This window comes from Oreochromis aureus, linkage group 10, assembly GCF_013358895.1.
Source record: "Oreochromis aureus strain Israel breed Guangdong linkage group 10, ZZ_aureus, whole genome shotgun sequence".
In the NCBI taxonomy this organism is placed as follows: Eukaryota; Metazoa; Chordata; class Actinopteri; order Cichliformes; family Cichlidae; genus Oreochromis; species Oreochromis aureus.
The window spans coordinates 32,502,573-32,518,617 of NC_052951.1; the positions used below are offsets into that span (position 1 = coordinate 32,502,573).

General features: G+C 41.4%; 1 protein-coding gene across 5 annotated transcripts in view; it reads left to right on the forward strand.

Moving 5' to 3' along the window:
* Positions 1 to 9,772: 9,772 nt before the first annotated feature.
* Positions 9,773 to 16,045, forward strand: part of LOC120432697 — a 58,307-nt gene continuing 52,034 nt past the window's right edge. Inside the window, exons 1-7 of one of the 5 annotated variants that reach the window (XM_039618808.1) lie at positions 9,773 to 10,528; positions 12,965 to 13,045; positions 13,190 to 13,795; positions 14,076 to 14,281; positions 14,436 to 14,553; positions 14,825 to 14,993; positions 15,276 to 15,383. In XM_039618808.1, the coding sequence (XP_039474742.1) occupies positions 13,304 to 13,795; positions 14,076 to 14,281; positions 14,436 to 14,553; positions 14,825 to 14,993; positions 15,276 to 15,286 (996 nt within the window). In that variant the 5' untranslated portion in view covers positions 9,773 to 10,528; positions 12,965 to 13,045; positions 13,190 to 13,303 and the 3' untranslated portion in view covers positions 15,287 to 15,383. Of the gene's footprint in view, positions 10,529 to 12,964; positions 13,046 to 13,171; positions 13,796 to 14,075; positions 14,282 to 14,435; positions 14,554 to 14,824; positions 14,994 to 15,098; positions 15,237 to 15,275; positions 15,384 to 16,045 lie in introns of those variants that run through there. The other 4 variants (XM_039618805.1, XM_039618804.1, XM_039618806.1 and 1 more) reach the window with 4 other exon arrangements.

Here is a 16,045-nt window from a genome sequence, read left to right on the forward strand (position 1 = left end):
AATTGGCGACGTACGAAGGGACAAGGAATTAAGGTGATTGCTGGGAGCCTTGGGGAATGCCAAAGCCTTGCACATCAGAGAACACCAAGCGGCCGCTGCAATAAGGTAAGCAGAGTTTTTTTTCTGCTCAATGTTGGTGTTGTCTGAGTGCAGAAGGGGGGTTCCACCTTGGCTCCAAGTATTTCACCTAACCTTGAAAAGGACTTTAATCAAATGGTCGCTGTTATTCTAAGTGATAAAGTGTTACACTGTAAAAATAATGCTAGTTGCGGATGCTGAAGGAGTGGAGTTTAATACTGCATCATATGTGTGTGTGTTATTCCTGTAACTTGTGTGACCCGCGGGGGGAGTGTGAGTGAGCGCTGTATGTGTGTGTGCGTATTTGGGGTTTTTGTGTGTGAGAGGCTGCTCTGCCCTGTGCTGGAGTATGACTCCAGGGCTGTGTTGGGGGAGTTTGGGTTTATCTTTCCGCTATTCTTTAGTGCATCTGAAGAATAGGCGTAAGTTGCGCAGAAGTAAAAAGTTGAAGTGATGAAAAGTGATGAAAAGTGATGAAAAGTGAAATATATGTCGGCACCCCCAAGGTGGTTACCGCTGGAAACCTAGTTATCCATTTAGGTAGATAAGGTGACACAGGTTAACTAGGTTAACCATTTAATTGGTTAACCTAGTTAACCCAAGTGAATTGCTAGGTAGTCAGGACTGCTCGGGCTTTGGGGGATTTTTGGAGATAAATTCCTAGCAAGTAACGCGGGGACTTGGGGCTCGCAGTGGGATTCTGAGGGCTTTCGAGTCCACCGGTCTGGACAGGCTAGATGAAATGCGCGCGTTGCTGTATGAAAGGCGACACCTTCGGCCCAAGTGTAAATATGTAAATAGCTGTTACTAACCTTTAAGTATAATCGCTGCTGTAAATATTGCTAAGTAGTAGTCTAGAGTATAACAATGTATTGCTGTAAATATTGCTTAAAATAACTCTTGCTGTAAATAAGAGGAATACGCGTAAGGGGTGGGTTTTGATAAATAAATACGGAAAAGGGAAGTTAGTAGGTAGATAAGTAAAAAGTTGTAGAGGGACTGATTTGAGAGACTAAAAAACTGAGCTCTCTGTGCTGCAGAGCGCTGTGTCTGCAGGCAGTTTGTGAATCATCCCTACGGTATGTGGAGGAGTGAGAGGAGCATCAGAGCAGTGAAAAGAGATAAGTCGGCAAAAATTAAGAGTTTTTGAATATAAAGAGGAAAATAGACACTGCTGCTGAAAAATAATGCTGTTGTTTAAGGAATTTAAACAGAAAGATCTGTAGAAATAATATTTGTCAAGCAGCAACATGAAGTAAGTTGGAAAATTTGTGGGTAAATTTCAGTAAAAGAAGATATTAATTGCCAAAATAGGGATAATGAGTAAATAGGGATTGCAGGCACTTTTTTGGATTATTAGCTTAATAAAAGTATGACCAAAAGTTAAATAAATTGGAAATAGAGCTGCTTGACTAAAGTAAAAAAATAAAAAAGGATAACCTAACCTAGACCTAAATTATAACATATCCAAACTAATAACAGTAAGAATGAGAACTATAAATTAATTCTAATAATAAAACATAGCTGGGATAAAACCCAGGCCTAAAATAATTAGAGGGAAAGTAAATAAATCACACAAACAAATAATAAATGAAATAGGGAGCTTTGTGTTGTGTTTGGAGAAATATAGACGGTAGTGGTGATGATCTAAGAACATCTGAACATCTTAGTAAAGAGGGAGAGATAGAGACTAAATAAAAAGAACATGTTTGGGCTACAACAGAGATAAGAGAGTCAAAAGAGCTTCCATAAATCGATCTCAGTAAAATGCAGGAGTTGTAAAAGAATCTAATAATGTCTCAGAGTTTGCATGTGAAATGTATATGAGGGTTTGTTATCACTCACCAAAGAAATAGTAAATAATGTTGTAGAAAGTTCTGCCGAGGGGTCATAAACTCACCCAAAAGCATACAGAGAGTGCAAGAGGCACCTGAGTAATATGATGTGAAATGAATGATTGTTGGAAATAAATTGTGTGAAGCTTAGAGGAGTTCAGAATAAACAGGCTGACATGTGGGGTGAAGTGGTCATGAGGACGAATAATGAACAAATTAACAAAAAGAGACACCTGCTAGAGATCTGTTTAAAATGCTGCCATCACAAATAAGTAGTTGGGAAGAGAAAAGAAGGTAGACAGGGTTTAAATGCAACTAACTGATATATCAAACCCAGAGCATAAGAGCTAAAATCACTGGATGGAAAATAGTGAAGTGAAATAGAAGAGTTTTGTTGGAAATGGTGGTTTAATGAGTCAGAGATTGTGACTTAACAATTTCAAGTAAAGTTTAGCGCCTGTTGAGTGTGGCAGAGGGAGACAGGAGCAGAGACAGTAGCAAAAAGAAGGAAAAGTGTTGTACTGAGAGAGCTCACATCAGCTCACTGCTGCAGGAGGCGGCCTGTAAACAGCGTCACAGGGTGTAGCTGGCTCAAGTTGCTCTGACTGTGGAGTGTGTGGGGTGGGCCCTGACATCCTGCCAAGAGTGTCCTTGACCAGTGCACAGGCTTTCAAACGGTCTAAGCCAAATGCGAGTGTGTGAGAAGAAGAGTAAAAGACTGACCTGCATGTCTCAAAGAGGTTATTGTTATGGTGAGCTTGTGCGAAGCTCAGAGGAGTCACCTGAGACAGGAAGCAAAATTGTTTGCTTAAAAAAAAGAAAAAGAGAAAAAAAAAGAGTTGTAACTTGTTTGTAAAGTTTGCGGCCCACATCAGTGAAGATGCTTAAACAAGTGATCAAATGCTGAGTACTATGAACAAAAAACAACAAAAATGTATAAAAGAATAGTGCCCATTAGAGTGAGGAACAGGAAGAAAGAAGCTCTAAATTTGAGAATAAAATATTAGAAGAAACACCTGGGAGGAAAATGATAAGGCCAGTAAACTGGTTCTCAGGTAAATTAAAATAAATATAACAAACTATTAAAATAAGAACAGGGAAGTAAGACAGAACTGAATGGGAGAGGGGCATAAGACATAACAGTAGAGAAGCAGTGAAAAGAATTGAGAATGGTATAATTCAGTGAGTAAACAAAAAGTTTAAATATAATAGTAACTGATTAGAGTGTAATGTTAACAATAATAAAGATGTAATAAATAATGCCATTAAGTGTAATAGTAAAATAAGAGGAAGAGTAGGTAAGAATGAAAAGTGATTACACTCGAGCACTTTAGAAAAAAAGAATAAAAAATTTAAAGAAAAAGAATATTTGGCTGGGAAAAGAAACAACAGAAATAAAGTTGTGGGGTGCATGGCTGGTTAACCTGCAGCTGTGGATCATTAGAAATGCTGATCAATAAATAAAAAGCATGATTAGATATTGTATGGGGGAAGGGATTATTAAAGGGATCATTGGTATCTAAAACACTCGCCTTGATGCTGGTCAGACTGTGTGTAATCCTTCTTCTATAGCTATGAGAGAAATAACATTTAGACGAGCTTCAGAGGTGCGTGACATAAGAGGGCCTTAACCCTTTAAGGCTTCGAGGGTGAGGCTTGAATCAGGAAATATTTAAGTTTTAAGAGTCCCAAAACATCAGAGTGATTTTTACCATCCAAGAAAGTAAATAAATAAATAAATTGCACTTTATACATTTAAGGAATAACTTGCAAAATGCTGTCTTTAGCAAATGCAATATGGTAATTCTTACATATGCAAAATTAATATTGTTTTTAATTTGTCAAGTTTAATAGGTGTTGTGACAAAATTTGGGGGTAATTGTTTCAGGAATCAGGGTTTTGAATAGTGACAGGGTTAATCCCACAGCTGCATCTTGTCACTTACAGGAAAGTTGGGCAGAAAAACATAAAACTGTTGTATATGATAATAAAGCCCCTATGATCTTGTTTTAGTTTTACAAGAAAAATAAAAGCAAATATAGATAAATCTGTGCTAAATCTAAGCTCCCTGAATAAGCAGTGTGCATCATGCAGGTGGAGATACACAGGAGCAGGGTTTGGAGGGGATGACATAGCCTTTGTTCCAGCAAAAGCTGGTAATTAGAAATAAAACACATTAACCTAAAATGCAATAAGGAGAAATCAAAAGTTGAGCCTTTGTACTAAAAAAAAACTAAACAAAAAAACAAAAACCATGACAAAAGTGATTATGGCTTAGAAGAGGAGAAGTAAACACGAGAAAGTTTGAGATGTAGGAAGTCAGATTAAGGAGCTGAAGAGTGATTAGACAGGTGGGACAAAGACAGTTGTGAGTCAGAGGAAAGGAAGCTAAATAGGAGAATTCAAAGACCAGGAGTAAGATAATGGAGAGTAACATGAGGTCGAGCTCACAGGCAAAAGAAAAAAAAAAAGGTGGAGCAAATGAAAACAGTTACTAACTAACTGATGTATGCACATACTCGAAACAATGACTCTCCTGCTATGAAAAAAAAAAAAAAGGAAATAACTCCTTACAGATGAAGGAGCTCACCAACGGAAGGGGAGAAACACAGAGCACCAGTGAAAGACACCAGGCCATGAGCCTGTGGAGTAGAGCAACACTGGCACTGCGAAGGCCTACGTCACTGATGAGGCCTGTACAAAGGTGGAGAGGAGGAGTCAGCTGTATGACGACATCCAATAGTTGGCACATGTGAAAGCCCAGGAACTCCAGAGAGGAGCGTCCAAGTGAAGATCCACAATTCATGAAACCGAGTCTCCTTGAGTCCAATGAAAGACTGTATCTGCAGAGGGCTGGAAAGGTGTATTAAAACACACTTTTAGTCAGCTGACATACTCATCAATCTGCTGAGGACTGACAACCGATGGCCTCTACGAGCCAACATCGTCTGCATCTGGGATGTTCTCTGTGTGGATGTTCCTGGAGAACTCCAAGAGGAATGTGGGCAGCACCATAACAACAAGGAATTTACTGCCAAGAGAAATCTTCAGTACATGGACTGTGACTGATACCAGAGTACTAACTATCCATGTTATCTGCAGTGAACAACATGAAGCAGCTGCATCAGTAATGCTCCCAACAAACTAATAAGTTTAAAGCCCTGGGCTCCACCCCTTGTGTTACTCTCCCAGTAGAAAAAGAACACAAATAATATGAACTAGGCCACATGAAAGCATTAGACAGGAAATTATTACAAATATATTCATTACTAACACTCTTACATTAGAATATTATTGAAAAGTTTAATACATAAAGGGTGCAGACATGACTCCCATTGACACTAGAACAGATACACACAGAGCATTAGAACCCCAGTAGGGCATGGGATAGATAAGTAAACTTAGAGAAGTTATTAATCACCTTATGAGCATTGCATTATTGAAGGGATGAAACGTACACATGGGGATTTACTAAAAGTTGGGGTAATGATGAAACTCAGGATCCCCGGTAACATGAAATGAGAAATTTAAACATCTGCTGTTTCTGACCCTGGTACACTGCTCTTGGGTATCCCCCTGACATGTATGTAACTGTGTGGGTGCAAATATGTGTGAATCTGTGTGCAGATATGACAAATAATCTGTCTTTTATCTTTTTCAGTGCGGCTACATATAGACCAGTGGCAGCTACTTCTGTTCATGTATTGAAGCTAATAGTAAGATGCTAGCTCTAAATGTGCAGCACTAAACCATCCATACTGCGATAATTCAGTGTGAGCAATTTGTAGTTACTTTCAAATGGAAGAAAAATAAAAATGAATGCAGTGTGGAGGAGAAAGCAGCGAAGGATTCTGTCATAATCTTAACTGCATTGGGAAAAGGGGGGAACATATAGCTTAGCAGAGCTAAATTGTTAACTCTCCCAAAGAATGAACCCCCCCCAAAAAGAGAAAATCTAAATTATCAGATATTTTGGAGGGAAAGAGGCTAAAGCCTGATCTCCTATAAAATGATCAAACCTCAATTTAGAAAAATGGGGCCTAAATTATCTTTCCTGTGTGTGGCAGGGTCCAGTTGTCTGTGGATTGACATATTTAAATTACTCAAATGCTTACTCTAGCAAAAACTGCATAGCTAAATGACTCTATTCTAGTTCTATTCTAGTTACAGTGTGCAGAGGTAGAGTTTGAAGCACTGAGGAGGGACATGCAGTCTGACCGGGCACATGGCAACCAAAAGGAAAGAGAAGAACATTTCATTGGTATGGGGCAAACTGAGAAGATTAGGGTAAGGCAGAGTTGAGTCAGCATGATTAAACCTCTATAGGTAAGCAACTATTGACCTAGTACAATCCAAATTTACAAAAGTTGAAGTAGACCTTTAACCCTGCAATTAAAACTGTTTGTTTTTCAGGAGGTCTCAGTGTTCATCATGGCCATCCAGGTGTATTGTAAATATAATGCCAATTACATGTCTTATTTACGGTCCACAATTTACTATCACTCAAGTTAAGGAAAATGGGGTGTGGAGTAATTGTCTGCCTCAGAGTCCACCACCAAATTGTGTAACAAGGTCCAATTAGGGAATTTCTTATGATTACTGCCTATAAACAACCCATGCATGAAAATTTGTATGAATAGTCTAATACAGCTGTTTTAGCTTTTCAATGGCTATTTTTCTATAAGAACAAAGGCTGTCATGCTATATATTATTCAACTCAAGGTTGAACAGGCATGAAATCATGATGCCAGTCATCTAAAGGCACATTATTATCTAAGGATAAACTGCAAAAATAAAACATTAAAACGCAATTATTTATCTGACCCCCTTTTAGCAAGAAACTTGGAGAGGAGGAACTCCCTTTTTAACAGGAATAAATGCCCAGTAGAACTGGGCACAGGGGGGAGTGGTCATCTGCTGTGACCAGCTGAGTAAGGAGAAGGAGACAGGACTAAAAATATGCTGTGTAGGAGAGCCAGAGATTGATAATAACTAATAACTAATAATAACTCAAAAGAGAGACCTAAAAACTGGAGGCCTGGCTTCCCATTCTACTTTTAAATATTCTAGTAAGCTTAAAGTTCGAGAGTCAAGTGGGGAGATATAGTACTATAGGAGCAGGATGGTAATTTAAAAAAAAAACAAAACAGATTTAACAAGGAGCCTGTGAAGAGAAATCAATAGGAGAAATGTACTCTGTCATTCTAGTCCCTTTCAGCATTCATGTTGCAACATTTTGATGTAGATGGATGCTTTTTAAGGAGTTACAATGTCTACAACATCCTGATAAAAACAAATTACAGTGGGACAGCCTAGAAGTAATAAATGCATGAATTTGTCTTCCAGCATCACTCTGGGACACGACTTTAGAGATCTTGCAGAAATTGAAGAAAGCAGTCCTTAAAAAGTGCATATTAGTGCATATTGGGCCAAGAAACCTCACAGTGTTAATGGAGACCAAGGTAATGCCATTCAGAGCATTCCTTTAGGTTGACTGACAGGTGTGTGTTGTTTGGCTTCATGGATGAATGAGAGAGAGGGTGTCATCAGCACGGCAGAGGTATGTTGTGTCTTTTGTGGTGTTACCTAAAGGAGGCACGTGTTATGTAAACAGAAATAGATCCTGGTGTGAAACCTTGTGAAGCTCAATGGTTAGTCTTGTGTATGTGGGAGGATTCTTAGAATAACATGTTATGGTCACAAGTATCGAACATAGAGATCAATCCACTGTCAGAGGCCTTAAGAAGATCATTTTTAACTTTCACCAAAGCTGTTTCTATACTGTAATGTGCTCTGAAACCTGACTGAAACTCTTTAAATAAGGCATTCCTCTGTGGCTATTTTACAGCATCTCTTGTGGGGATTTTTGACATAAAGGAAAGTTGGAGGCCTATAATTGGCTAGGACAGTTAGGTCAAGTGATGGTTTAACTACTGCCAATATGAAGAACTGTGTGGTTAATATTGCATTGTCTAACTTAGCTTTGAAAATTCCAATTCGGCGGCTATAGAGGTGTGGGAAGTTTGATCAGCCATATAGCCAGCAACGCTAAATTTTGGGCTAACAGTGCTAATGATGAATTGTGAATTGGCAGCCGGTAACAGAGTTAATGTTTATCCAAATTCAGCTTATAAATATGAAGAGGCAATAACCCAGCTAGTAGTCGCCCTAAAGCTCACTAGTCCTGTGGCTGTGATTAGATGTCTTGATCACCAGAAAACAGACACATTAATACCTAAATGAAACAACATGTTAGAGCTTTACTATGCACTTCCTAAATTGATAGCTAGGTAAAGATAAGTAAAGCTTTCTCTTTATAACAGCATTTGGGACAAACATTTCAAGGTGCTTCACAAAATAAAGCAATGAATTGGAATTTGTTAAGGAAGAGGTTAACTAGGTACAAATATTAACTTTAGTACTAAGGAGCATGTAGTTGGAATTAACAAGACTAAAACAACTAACATTGCATGGCATACTCACAAATGTCCATAGATAAGTCCTCATAAAGGGCCTGTATTGGTAACTGTGAACACAACTAATGCACTCTGCAAAGCTATCTTTCTGCAGGAGATGGCTTCTGGATAGCAGATGGAGATGCAGAGGTCCTGGAGCAGGTGCTGGCAATCTGATGACAAGTGTGAGGGGACAACGGAGTGAGACAGGCTGCTCCAGAAAGCTGAGCCATGACCCATCCGGTAGCTGTTGAACCTGCTGCAGAGCCTACAGCCCAGGTGGAGCTGTACAGTGCCCAAACCAGCTTCCAAATGATGGATGTGCAAGATCAACTACTACCCATCGCTGACCCTGACTTTAATCAAGAGTAGGACCAAGTCGTCTCGAGTATTCTTAGAAGCTATGCAAGATCCAGCAGTCAAGAAGTACCATAAGAGACTTTTCTCGGACTCATAAATTAGTTGAAATATGGGACTGAAAAAGGGACACAAGTTGAGTAAAGGTTGAAGCTGCTGCAGAGAAATGTCAACCTTGAAGCTAACAAAGGACATTTCAAAGCCCACACTGAGAAGTCTGTTCAGAAATAGAAGTTGCACCTGACCAAGATGAAACCCAAAACTTGGAATTAATTGTTTAATTGTATTATTTTTAATGCCATTTATGGTGTTGTGTAAGCCATGTATGTATTATGTGTCTCTACTGATGTGTTTTATGCCTTACTTTCATTTTCCTGTAATTAGGCTGATTTTTAAGTTTCTTGAGTATTCTGTTTAGGATACTGTGTAGTATGATTTGCAAATGAAGATGAATCAATTTGTCTTAAATTAATTGACTAAGAGAAATGGAATCTTGGGAGAATGTTATGTTGATAACTGTGAGGTTTTTGGTGGAAGGAAGGGCTTATTCATTTGAGCAATAACTGTGTGGGATCTTTATACAAATTCTTATGTTCTATTTACAGCTTGCTTTAAAATATGTTAGCAAAAAAACAGCGCACGCATTAGTTTTCACAATTTTTGTTCTTCTTTAGTTATGGGGTCTTTTTAGGTGGTACCTCTAGGTACCACAGGGGGGAATGTGGTGGATTTTTGTGTGATATGTATAACTATGTAACTATATACACTATATATCTATGTGCACTGAACATATATATTTTAACTTTCATGTAGAGTCTTAAGCACAAGACATTTTGCTTCACCGAGGTTTATTAAGTTGGTACAGTAACAGGGCAGTTAATGTAGGGGGAGAGTTCTCTTGAATAATTTACTTAATAATTAATTAATTTAACGTCTTTAATGCAGCACAACCAAAACAGTAACATTGTAACAGAGATCCTGAACACATCACGATAAAATACCATACAAAATAAACACACACACACACATACACACACACACACACACACACACACACACTTTGAACCCACACTGAAGTGTTTTTAAGCATGTAACCTGTGTATTATATGTTATAAGATTGTGCCACTTGCTGTATAAGATTTAATAATTAGGATTAATGTGTGACCTTTGACCGTGTCATGACCTATTGTGATAAGCCAGAGCAAGGGGTACTCAGAGTCCTGACTGGCCTTTGGCCAAGACCTTGGCTGCTACCTGACCCCAGCAGCTGTGCTGGGCGTGTGGGAAAGTTACCCAGCAGCAGGGGGCAGCGATACTGGTCCCTATATTAGGGGACCAGAGGACGCCCCCAGAGCTTTTTTTCCTCCTGCTGCTGCTACCTGTCCGTCTCTGTGTTGCTCTGCTGTCTGTGCTTAAGGCTGTACATCCCGGGGTTTTGCTTAGCTTGCTTTCTGCTATGTAATTTTCTTGCTAAATGTCTGTATGTATTTTTCCTGCTGTTCATATGATTCAGTGTATTAAACTCTGTTCCAAGAATTCTACTCTTTTACAGAGCATCTTTTTGAGTGTCTTGGTTTTAATTGGATTTGGATCTCCACATCGTTGGTGGGAGAAGGTTATCAGGATGGCTTCAAAATTTGCGACCACAGCACCAAACAGGCTAGGACCGCTTAAACACACAGTCAGCCTATTTCCGTTTGGAGGAGGCGGAGGGAGTAAAAAGGTGGAGCTGTTCACAGATGTTGAGGAGAGGAGACGCGGACAGTACTTTTGGTTTTACTGCATGGAAGGAGCAGAGCGTAGGTAAGATAACAGTGATAATACTAAAGGAAAACTTTGTTTGTATCGTCGGGATGGGGATCGTGTTGGTGTGTAGCCTCGGGGTTACACTGTTAACTGGTAATAATGTAACAGCGCGTTTGTAACAATGACTTTCTGATGTGTAATTAAACAACATTCATTACTTTGACGATGAGCTACGAGATCACATGTAATGAAAGGCCTGTTGGGATGAACTTGTAATAAAAATACATGTTTGGACTCAGTGAGCAGAGAGCTCCGAGTCATCTCAGCAAAACTTTATTATTTATTTTTCACTACTTCCTCTTTCTGTGCGTACGGCTCAATCACGTATTCGGTACACTCAGTGACGTTCATCAGCCAGTTCGGACTTTACAGCAGTTTCGACATCGTGGTACTGAACTGTACTGCCTGGGGTCTCGCCGAGGGAAAACAAAGAGGGAAACAAGACACCTCTGCCCAGCGTCCTGCTCAGAAACATTCAGTCTCTGGACAACAAACTGGACGAGCTGCGTGTTAAACAGGACATCAGGAACTTCTTTGGCGTTCACAGAGACATGGCTGGAGCCCAGCGTCCCCGACTGTACCGGGGGACAGAACGAAGGACTCAGGCAAGAAAAGGGGAGGAGGTGTGTGCTTTATGGTTAAGTCTTTGTGGGCTATGGATGTGTGTATCTTAAAAACGCACTGCTCTCATACCCTCCAGCTGCTGACCTTCAGTTCTCCTGCAGCTGTTTACATCCCCCCACGTGGTGATAAAGCTATGGCTATGGACGACCTGTATGACGTCATTAGGCGTCGTCTTCCAACACATTTCCTTCCCTACAAGAGGTGATCAAACACTGGATCACTGCTACACTCCATTCAAGGACTGTAACAATGGCCTCCCCCGTCCAGCTTTGGCAATGCAGAGCATTGTCCCACACTGCTGCTGCCTGCATACAGACAAAGGCTTAAACAGGACAAAACAGTTTCCAGGGTCATTTACAAATGGGACAGTGAGGCTGAGGGGGTCTTACAGGCCTGCTTTGAGACAACTGACTGGCAGATATTTGAGAATGCAGCTGATGGCAACATCAGTAAATTCACAGACTCTGTTATAGGCTATACTGGAAACAAGCATGCAGCGTTCAGTCCACCGTGTCTCTTGCAGATGAGCTCAACAACTTCTGCGCTCGTTTTGATGCAGAAAAAATAAAGCAAGACCTTTTTCCTCAGGCGGGCAGTGAGGCTGTAACCTTAATACTCGAAATAGAAGATGTGAGATGGTCTTTCAAAAAGGTCAATCCTCACAAAGCTCCAGGACCAGACAGCATCCCAGGCCGGGTCCTCAAAGCCGACCAGCTGGCAGGGGTGTTCACCAACATCTTCAACCTCTTCCTGAGGCAGTTGCTGGTTCCTACTTCATTCAAAACATCCACCATCATTACTATCCCAAAGTCCCATCCCATTAGTGCTCTCCTGTCTGAATGACTACCACCCTGTTGCACTGACATCCGTCACAAACAGGCCCCAGGTGGTGAGAGTTGGTAAGCACACCTCCTCATCACTCATCCTAAACACAGGAACACCTCAGGGATGTATGCTTAGCCCCCTCCTGTATTCCCTGTTCACACATGACTGTGTTGCTAAACATAGGCCCAACACCATTATCAAGTTTGTGGATGACACAACCATCATAGGCCTGATCACAGACAATGATGAGACGGCCTGTAGTGGAGGTGATAGCGCTGTACATGTGGTGCCTGGACAATAACCTGTCTGTCAGTGTCTGCAAAACAAAGGAAATGATAGTGGACTACAGGAAATGACCAGTTGGGGAACACCAGCTCATCCACATCAACGGTGTAAAGGTCGAAAGGGTCAGCAACTTCAAATTCCTGGGAGTCAACATCACCGATGATCTCTCCTGGACCCTTCACACGGACGCTGCAATCAGGAAAGCTCCCCAGCGACTCTACTTCCTGAGGAGGCTGAGGAAGTTTGTCATAAACGCCAACATCACCTCAAATTTCTACAGGTGTGCGATCGAGAGTTTGCTGCATTACAGTCTGGTACGGAAGCTGCTTTGCCAGCAGCCGCAAATCACTACAGAGGGTGGTGAAGGCAGCAGAGCACATCACTGGCATGAGGCTTCCTGCCATTCAGGACATTTATCTGTAGCGATGCCTCTGTAAAGCACACAGCATCATCAAGGACCACAGCCACCCAGCACATCAGCTCTTCTCCTTGTTACCGTCTGGCAGACGTTACAGGAGTCTGTCTGCTCTGACTACAAGACTCAAAAACTGTTTTTACCATCAAGCCATTTGACACCTCAACTACAACATCTGAACACACACACACACACACACACACACACACACACACACACACACACACACACACACACACACACACATCACACTTCATTTCTTATCATACTGTCTGTGTTTCCAGCTTTATCAAAGAGGAAAATCTTCAGCCTAATCATCAACTCCTGTCTCCTGGATCCAGCTGCGACAAAGCTTTCAGGCTCCTGTGAGTGAGTTCCTATAATGAGTAATCACCCCTGGGTGCTTAAAGAAATCTTATCCAGCGACTCACACCCAGTGCTGATCATGCTGATTACAATAACAGTGTGTTATTGTGTGTGTGTGTTCAAAGATGAACTTTTATTTCCAGATAACCAGCTGATGACGCTGCCTGACATATACTGAGCTGTCAGAGCTGCTCTCCACATCAGCAGAGAGTGACACTGACAGTCTGGACGGTGTGTTTGATCGACATCATCGGATCATGCAGAGACAAGGAAACATCAAAGAACAAAAACATTATAAAGCGAGGCATTTAAAGCTGAATGATTTGAAACAGGAAGCTCAAGATACTCATTTGTACAAGAAGTACCTCTGCAAAGACGACATCCCTCCGTACCCCGGACCTGGAGAGGTTTCACTTGAGTTTCATGTGTCTCGGCTGAAGCACGACACATACAAATTAGAAGAGATCAAGAATGACGGAGGCTTCAAGGATCCAAACAGCGGCTCAAAGGATCCAGACAGACTGTCCCTGGTGTGGTGGAGTCTGGCTGTGGCACCAGAGGAGATCCAGTCAGCTGAGAGGAGGCTCCTGGAGGAGACCTTCCCAAACTGGACCGAGGAGCAGGCCCGGCGGAAGCAGAGCTTCCTGTGGAAGTTCGCCTCGTCTCCAGCCTTCAGTGAGAAGTCCAGGTATGGATCGTACCGCTTCACCTTCACGGTGGAGGAGGTGCTGGAGGCCTACAGCGAGCAGGTACGGACTCCTTCAGTGTGAATTAACATTAATTAACTCAATGAAGTTTTGTTTTTTAAACTTTTTAAACTTGATTTTGTCAGTGTAGCACCTCAGACTGAAAAAGCTCCCTGACTACATGTAATCAATGATTTTCTGTTTTTAGCTGGTCAGCTTCACCTCAGTGGAACATTTTGTGTATTATGTGTTTGACTGAGACGTCTGTACAAAGTCCCGGCTCACTGATGAAGTCCGGTGTAGTTGGTGTGAATCTCTCAGCAAAACATGTTTTTTTTTCCAGTTTTGCTCCGGCTGCCCGCCCGTCATGCGTGTTCTCAGGACTTCATTGTACAGACAGGAAGTGATGTATGCTGTGCTGGTCCACAGCTCAGACAGTGATTGGCTCTTCGCTGAGTATCCCATCCTGCCCGACGCTCCGAACACTGTCTGTGCTTACAGGGACGGACGCTTCACCTGGAGGCCCGAGGCCATGTGCGGGACACACAAGTAAGAAACAGATGTTACAACACGCGCACACACACACACACACACCCCCAGAATCTGCAGATTTTCTTTATATTTACTGAAGTCAGACAACATTCGGTGGATGTTCCTGATCCTTTAAAGACTGTCAGCTGATTCAGACGCTGCTTCCTCTCAGATATGTGCTTTTACAAAGACGTGACAAAAACCTGATGGAAGCTTGGGGACTGATTCAGGATCCACAGTATTATGTTTGGGACCACGTCGCCATCGCCCTGCATGTGGAGGGTGGGCAGGTACCTTCACTGCTCCTCCTCCTCACACACCTGCAGAAACATCATGTGTTTAAACTTCTTGAAGCTGGAGGAAGCTTTTTGATTCTTGTCTTTCTGAGTTTTTGTTCTTTGTGTGTTTCTGCCAGAGTTGGTGTGTTTGGAGGTTTGATGAATAAATGAACATGTTTACTGTAAATAAACTAAACGTTTCAGTTCTGTTTGAGTTTCATTTTGTAGGTTTTTTGTGTAAAAATGTTGTCGTCTTTTTCTCTCTGTTCATTTTCTTTTCCAGGTGCTGAAGTTTGATTCTGATGATCTGAGGAAGAACCTCACGTTCTGTGAGCCTGATGCTGTGACAGTCACACCTGAATCTGACTTTCAACATTACGAGGATGCTCAAAACCTGGTCGCTCGTTTGTGGCCACTGAAGAAGGAAGTTTCACTCCAGCAGAGAATCAGAGGTAACAAATCAATAATCAATAACAGGCTGAGTTCCTGCTTTACCTCCTGACACAGCCGATGAGCTGTGAGCTGTAAACGTCTCCTAAACTAACCTTCTTCATCAGCAGGCTCTACAGACTCTCTGCGGTGAGACGACGCCCTCAGTCTGAGCTCTGCACACTTTGATCTTTTCTTTCATTTTGAATAAATCAAACATAGAGCTTCATGTTGGTGTGGTTTAAACTCCTGACTGTGCACGTTTTAATATTTTATATTGTTGTTGTCATTTTCATCACCCTGAGGCTGTCTTTGAGGTTTCTCCACCTTTATTCTCCTTTTTCTGAGCGACTGCAGCATCACCGGCTGCACAGTGAACCATGGTGGAGGTTACACAGAAGGAAGCAGCCGAGAGGAACAACACACAGAAAAACTGTTTGACGTGACTTTTTATTCGATTAGTTTATTAAAGGTTTATTACATGAATTTCCAAAGTGCGCAGCAAAAGACCAAAGACAGATAAAACACACATGATGAGTATAAACATGTGATTATGTGTTTCACTGCACTCTGTCCTGTCTGTGTGTGATGTGTTCATGTGACTGAATCAAAGACTAATTACTTTGTACACACAAAAAGTGGACAATAAAGTTGTTTTGAATATTTTGGCTGTTTTCCGTGTTCAGGTGTCTTCACTGCTCCTCCTCCTCACTCTTCACACACCTGAAGCTTTTCACATCAGATCATTTGTTGCTGTCTTTGTTAAATCAGTCCAACATGTCACTAAAAGTGCTCCGAACGACCATCGATTCCTGATTCTATCAAATGTGACGTGTAACGCCCTGTGGTCAGAGATGGTATTACACCCACACTGAGGTTGAGAGAGGTGAAGCACATCAGCAGAGTGTCTGATAGATGACATTCAACTAAAATGAAAATAAATCTGTAACCTGAAAGGGAACCCAGAGGAAACTGTTCCCAATCTTTCATTTAAACCATCATTTATTTCAACAATAAATATAAAATAAAAAACATTCCTCCTTCAGGTCGTCTTTTTCACTGGAACTAAGGAGCC